The following is a 7,362-nucleotide window of genomic DNA, read 5'->3' on the forward strand; positions in this document are numbered from 1 at the left end:
CTGACTACCCAGGTGCTGTAACTAATCATTATCCTTCAGCCAAACTTTTGTCATGGTTGCAAAATCAAGACTTTGAAGAAGCCCCTCGCAGGTCGGAAGTACCAGTAGAAGGACTCACAGTATTTACAGATGCTGGGAGGAAATCTAAACGAGCTGCCATCGCTTGGTACAGTAATAACCAATGGAATCATCAAATTCTTACAGGTTACATCACGGACTCCCTGCAGACGCTTGAACTGAGAGCAGTGGTGTGGGCCTTTCAACAGTGGCATGATGAGCCTCTAAATGTTGTTTCAGATTCATTATATGTGGTGGGCACGACACAGCGTTTAGAACGTGCCATGATAAAAACAGTAAAAAATAATACTTTGTATATGTTATTGATGCAGCTGTTGTTTTTGCTAAATCAACGCAGAGAACCTTATTTTATAACACACATTCGCAGTCATCAGTTTAACCAAGGCTTGTCTATAGGAAACAACATAGTAGACAAGCTAGTTGCTGCTGCATGGAAAAATCAAACGGTTAACCTGTTTGAGCAGGCTCGTTTATCTCATAATTTCTTACATCAATCTGCTAAAGTGCTAGCGAAACAATTTGATTTAAAATTCTCAGATGCTCGAGGAATAGTGCAGTCCTGCCCTGCTTGTCAAAAATCAGGAGTTGGTCTAGGCCTTGGGGTCAACCCTCGAGGTTTAGGTGCCTTGCAATTATGGCAAATGGATGTTACTCATATTGCAGAATTTGGACGTCAGAAGTATGTGCATGTCAGTATTGACACTTACTCGCATGCAATATGGGCCACTGCTCAAACAGGGGAAACAGCCAAACATGTTCTGAAGCATATGCATGCTGCCATTGCCGCACTAGGAGCTCCTCAAGAAATCAAAACTGACAATGGCCCTGCATATGTTTCGCAAACGTTTGTACACTTTTGCCAACTATGGGGTATTCGCAGAATAACAGGTATTCCTCACTCCCCTACAGGCCAAGCCATTGTAGAGCGTGCACATGCCACCTTAAAATCGCTTTTGCAAAAACAAAAAGGGGGAGAGCCGGCACCCTCTGAAAGGCTTGCAAAAGCGCTTTATGTGCTAAATTATCTGAGATTAACAGGAGACCGTGAATCTCCTCCAATTGTAATTCATCATATGTCATTGCAATCTGGACTGCAGAAAAGTGATTCGGTGAAGGTGCAATACCGGGATTTAAAAACTGGGGAATGGAGAGGTCCGGCAGAAGTGAAAATGACCGGTCGAGCTTATGTTTGTGTTTTGACAGACGAAGGACCACGATGGGTTCCAAGTCGATGGGTGAAACCTTGGAAGGAAGACCTGGGACAGCAGGATGCATCATCATCATCCTCCTGATGCTGGTAACTGGGTGTGTTGGTGAGACTGTAGACTTACATCGTATTGACCCCAGACCAAACATGTGGCTGACATTTGCCAACATTACAAACCAATCATCGTTTTGTGTGTCAATGGCTACTCCTGCTGATCCTTTTCGTACGTGTCTGATTGGTACTCCCTATTGGAATCCGGATGACTGGAAAGGATGGGTCAATAATCACACTGTTTTGAATGAGACTGTGGTGAATCAAACATGCCACGCAAAGATGGAGTGTGCCAGCCTCCGCCCTGGACAGAAACCGGTGTGTTGTTCTGGGAATAGCAATCAAATTGGAATAGCTGCAGCATTGGTGATTAGGCATTTAAATCACAGTTTGCCTTGGGATCCACAAGAATTAGATCTAATGGGATCCTTAAATGGTTCAGGGTCTTGTTTTATGCTGGGAGGTCCCCTTTTTACAGAAAAGGGGGTAAGTACAGCATGGAACAGGAACCAATGGACTGATGTAACTAGTAAAATGACTGACGCCCAAGGAAAACCTGTGTATACTTATCAAAACAGCTCAGGAGATTATTGTAATGGAGCAGTGGGAGCAGAAATCAAAGGTTCAAAGATGCCTCTTTGGGTGAATGACACGGCCAAGGCCATACCCCCGGGATACTTCTTAATTTGTGGGGATCGGGCCTGGTCAGGAGTGCCAAAAGGGGCTATAGGAGGACCGTGTTATTTTGGAAAATTGATAATGTTTGCTCCATCTATGAAAGTATTGCGAAATCGTACTCGAGCAAGGAGATCACTAAAAGTATTAGCTCCCAACTGTGACGGCAATTTAACCCTATTGGGTACAGCTGAGCTTATAGCATTATCTATATTTGTTCCTTGGGCGGCATCTGAAAAAGCTTTAGCTAGCTTAAATAGATTAGCTTGTTGGGCACAAAAGCAAATGAATTTAACCTCTAGCATGTTATCAGGATTGTTAGAAGACATGGATAGTATGCGTCATGCTATTTTGCAGAATCGGGCAGCCGTTGATTTTTTGTTATTAGCGCATGGACATGGATGTGAAGATTTTGAAGGTATGTGTTGCATGAATATTTCTAATCACTCTAAATCAATACACTGTCAGTTGGCAGAGTTACGCCGGAACATGCATGCAATACAGGTGGAAAATGGACTTTCGGACTGGCTAAAATCATTGGGAGTCACAGGTTGGCTAAAAGATTTGATAGTACAAGGGCTGGTAATATTAGTGGCTTTGCTGTTGGCACTAATGATATTGGGGTGTATTTTAAAATGCTTTGTGAAAGCTATGGAACGTATGATGACTGGGGTCTGGATTGTTCAAAAACAAAAAGGGGGATTTGTTGGATACCTGGAGAGCCAGGGGCACTTAGTGAACAATCCAGACCGAATGGAATTGTTGTGTTTTTGAGTAGCAGGCCTCAAGGACATCGATGAAGCCACTTGTGAGAAAATAATGAGGCCGCCTGTGAGAAAGTAATGAAGCTTCCTGTGAGAAAGTAAACGAAGCAACCTTGAGAAGAAGGAAAACAGCTGGCATACGTGACTGGGGGCTGAACGTGATACAGGGTGCAGGTGGAGAGAGCCGTGCGCGTGAACATAGAGACTTAACGAATCATACTTTAGCTAGGAGCGCGTGCATGATATAGTTAACCAATTAGTAGAGAGCTTGCGCATGATAGGGAATTAGAAGGGCTATATTAACCGGGATGTATCAAAAATAAATTGGCATTTCCTTGATCATATTGGTCGTCAGCAGTATCCGTTTCTTCCGCGTCAACAGGAAAGCCCGGAGCCCCAATGTCTCTGGTACTGTAGATGTGCTGCCAATGGCCGCTGAGGAGCAGCAAGAGCTTGAGTGGCTAGCACGTTTGGTGTGGGAGCAATCGTCCGGCATTCGTGATTTTTCGTGTTTTTTTTTCAGTGGGCGCCCAGGTGCGGCTGGTGGTAAACGTCGAAGCCCTGTTCGTCAGGGAAAGCCCGGAGCCCCAATGTCTGTGGTGCTGTAGATGCGCTGCAAATGGCCGGTGAGCAGTAGCAAGAGCTTGAGTGGCTGGCTCTTTTGGTGTGGGAGCAATCGTCCGATGTTCGATATTTTTCGGGGTGTTTTTTGAGTGGGCGCCAAAGTGCAGCTGGTGGTAAACATCGAAGCCCTGTTTGTCAGGGAAAGCCCGGAGCCTCAATGTCTGTGGTGCTGTAGATGTGCTGTAAATGGCCGCTGAGTAGCAGCAAATACTTGAGTGGCTAGGACGTTTGTTGTGGGAGCAATCGTCCGGCGTTCGTGATTTTTCGGGGTTTTTTTTCAGTGGGCGCCCAGGTGCAGCTGGAGCTAAATGTCGAAGCCCTGTTCGTCAGGGAGAGCCCGGAGCCTCAATGTCTCTGGTGCCATAGATGCGCTGCGAATGGCCGCTGAGGAGTAGCAGGAGCTTCAGTGGCTGGCACTTTTGGTGTGGGAGCAATCGTCCGACATTCGTGATTTTTGGGTTTTTTATTTTTCAGTGCGGGCCAAGGTGCAGCTGGTGGTAAACGTCAAAGCCCTGTACGTCAGGGAAAGCCCGGAGCCCCAATTTCTGTGGTGCTGTAGATGCGCTGCAAATGGCCGGTGAGGAGCAGCAGGAGCTTGAGTGGCTGGCACTTTTGGTGTGGGAGCAATCGTCCGGCGTTCGTGATTTTTCGGTGTTTCTTGTCAGTGGGAGCCCAGGTGCGGCTGGTGGTAAACGTCGAAGCCCTGTTCGTCAGGGAAAGCCCGCAGCCCCAATGTCTGTGGTGCCGTAAATGCGCTGCCAATGGCCGGTGAGGAGCAGCGGGAGCTTGAGTGGCTGGCTCTTTTGGTGTGGCAGCAATCGTCCGGCGTTTGTGATTTTTCGGAGTTTTTATTTCAGTGGGCGCCTAGGTGCAGCTGGTGGTAAACGTCGAAGCCCTGTTCGTTAGGGAAAGCCCGGAGCCCCAATGTCTGTGGTGCAGTAGATGCGCTGCCAATGCCCGGTGAGGAGGAGCAAAAACTTGAGTGGCTGGCTCATTTGGTGTGGGAGCAATCGTCCGACGTTCGATATTTTTCGGGGTGTTTTTTGAGTAGGCGCCCAGGTGAAGCTGGTGGTAAACGTCGAAGCCCTGTTCGTCAGGGAAAGCCCGGAGACTCAATGTCTGTGGTGCTGTAGATGCAGTGCCCATGCCCGGTGTGGAGGAGCAAAAACTTGAGTGGCTGGCACATTTGGTGTGGGAGGAATCGTCCAACGTTCGTGATATCTCTGGGATTTTTTTTCAGTGGGTGCCCAGGTGCAGCTGGTGGTAAACGTCGAAGACCTGGTCGACAGAGAAAGCCCGGAGCCCCAATGTCTGTGGTGCTGTAGATGCACTACCAATGGCCGGTGAGGAGCAGTAATCACTTGAGTGGCTGGCACTTTTGGTGTGGGAGCAATCGTCCGGCGTTCGTGATTTTTCGGGGTTTTTTTTCAGTGGGCGCCCATGTGCGGCTGGTGGTAAACGTCGAAGCCCTGGTCAACAGGGAAAGCCCGGAGCCCCAATGTCTGTGGTGCTGTAGATGCACTGCCAATGGCTGCTGAGGAGCAGCAAGAGCTTGAGTGGCTGGCACTTTTGGTGTAGGAGCAATCTTCCAACGTTCGTGATTTCTCTGGGCTCTATTTTCAGTGGGACCCCAGGTGCAGCTGGAGCTAAAGGTCGAAACCCTGGTCGACAGGGAAAGCCCGAAGCCCGAATGTCTGTGGTGCCGTAAATGCGCTGCCAATGGCCGGTGAGGTGCAGCATGAGCTTGAATGGCTGGCACTTTTGGTGTAGGAGCAGTCGTCCGGCGTTTGTGATTTTTTGGTTTTTTTTTTCAGTGGGTTGCCAGGTGCGCTTGGTGGTAAACCTCGAAGCCCTGTTCGTTAGGGAAATCCCGGAGCCCCAATGTCTCTGGTACTGTAGATGCGCTGCCAATGGCCGGTGTGAAGCAGCAAGAGCTTGAGTGGCTGGCACGTTCGGTGTGGGAGCAATCGTCCGACAGTCGTGATATTTCTTTGCTTTTTTTCATTGGGCGCCCAGGTGCAGCTGGTGGTAAACGTCGAAGCCCTCGTCGACAGGGAAAGCCCGGAGCCCCAATGTCTCTGCTGCTCTGGATGCACTGCCAATGGCCGCTGAGGAGCAGCAAGAGCTTGAGTGGCTGGCACTTTTGGTGTGGGAGCAATCGTCCGATGTTCGATATTTTGGGGTGTTTTTGAGTGGGCGCCCAGGTGCAGCTGGTGGTAAATGTCGAAGCCTTGTTCATCAGGGAAAGCCCAGAGCCCCGATGTCTGTGGTGCGATAGATGCTACTCCTATGGTGGCTGAGGAGCAGCAAGAGCTTGACAGGCTAGCACTTTTGGTGTGGGAGCAATCGTCCGACGTTCGTGATTTTTCGTTTATTTTTTTCAGTGGGCGCCCAGATGCAGCTGATGGTAAACGTTGAAGCCCTGTTCGTCAGGCAAAGACCGGAGCCCCGATGTCTGTGGTGCTGTAGATGCAATGCCAACGGCCCGTGAGGAGCAGCAAGAGCTTGACTGGCTGGCACTTCCGGTGTGGGAGCAATCGTCCGACGTTCGTGATTTTTCGGGGATTATTTTTCAGTGGGCGCCCAGGTGCAGCTGGAGCTAAACGTTGAAGCCCTGTTCGTCAGGGAAAGCCCGGAGCCCCGATGTCTGTGGTGCTGTAGATGCGCTGCCAATGGCCGATGAGGAACAGCAAGAGCTTGAGTTGGTGGCACTTTCGGTGTGGGAGCAATCGTCCGACCTTCGTGAGTTTTCGGGGATTTTTTTTCAGTGGGCACCCAGGTGCACTTGGTGGTAAACGTCGAAGCCCTGATCGTCAGGGAAAGCCCAGAGTCCCGATGTCTGTGGTGCTGTAGATGCTCTTCCAATGTCCGGTGAGGAGCAGGAAGAGCTTGAGTTGCTGGCACTTTTGGTGTGGGAGCAATCGTCCGGCGTTCGTGATTATTCGGGGATTTTTTTTCAGTGGGCGCCCAGGTGCAGCTGGTGGTAAATGTCGAAGCCCTGTTGGTCAGGGAAAGGCCAGAGCCCCGATGTCTGTGGTGCTTTAGATGCTCTGCCAATGCCCGGGGACGAGCAGCAAGACCTTGAGTTGCTGGCACTTTCGGTTTCGGAGCAATCGTCCGACTTTTGTGATTTTTCAAGTTTTTTTTTCAGTGGGCGCCCAGGTGCAGCTGGTGGTAAACGTCGAAGCGCTTTTCGTCAGGGAAAGCCCGGAGCCCCGATGTCTGTGGTGCTGTAGATGCTCCTCCAATGGTCGCTGACGAGCAGCAAGAGCTTGACTGGCTGGCACTTTCAACGTGGGAGCAATCGTGCGACCTTCGTCATTTTTCGGGGTTTAACTTTCAGTGGGCACCCAGGTGCAGCTGGTGGTAAACGTCGAAGCCCTGATCGTCAGGGAAAGCCCAGAGCCCCGATGTCTGTGGTGCTGTAGATGCGCTGCCAATGGCCCGTGAGGAGCAGCAAGAGCTTGACTGGCTGGCACTTTCGGCGTGGGAGCAATCGTCCGACGTTCGTGATTTTGGGGATTTTTCTTTCAGTGGGCGCCCAGGTGCAGCTGGTGGTAAATGTCGAATCCCTGTTCGTGAGGGAAAGCCCGGAGCCCCGATGTCTGTGGTTCTGTAGATGCGCTGCCAATGGCCGGTGAGGAGCAGCAAGAGCTTGACTGTCTGGCACTTTCGGCGTGGAAGCAATCGTACGACGTTCGTGATTTTGGGGATTTTTTTTCAGTGGGCGCCCAGGTGCAACTGTTGGTAAACGTCAAAGCCCTGTTCGTCAGGGAAAGCCCGGAGCCCCGATGTCTGTGGTGCTGTCGATGCGCTGCCAATGGCTGGTGAGGAGCAGCAAGAGCTTGACTGGCTGGCACTTTCGGTGTGGGAGCAATCGTCCGACGTTCGATATTTTTCGGGGATTATTTTTCAGTGGGCGCCCCGGATCAGCTGGTGGTAAACGTCGAAGCCCTGTTCGTC

General features: G+C 50.3%; 1 protein-coding gene across 1 annotated transcript; it reads left to right on the plus strand.

The window, feature by feature from the left end:
- Positions 1 to 1,294: 1,294 nt before the first annotated feature.
- LOC147601459 (uncharacterized) lies at positions 1,295 to 5,049 on the plus strand. The gene is made up of 3 exons (XM_086744677.1): positions 1,295 to 1,391; positions 1,815 to 2,683; positions 5,023 to 5,049. Exons 1-3 carry the CDS (start codon positions 1,295 to 1,297, stop codon positions 5,047 to 5,049), a joined length of 993 nt encoding a protein of 330 aa, XP_086600803.1.
- Positions 5,050 to 7,362: the final 2,313 nt, after the last annotated feature.

The sequence above is a fragment of the Chlamydotis macqueenii genome, chromosome 3 (genome assembly GCF_036417535.1).
Source record: "Chlamydotis macqueenii isolate bChlMac1 chromosome 3, bChlMac1.mat, whole genome shotgun sequence".
Taxonomy (NCBI): domain Eukaryota; kingdom Metazoa; phylum Chordata; class Aves; order Otidiformes; family Otididae; genus Chlamydotis; species Chlamydotis macqueenii.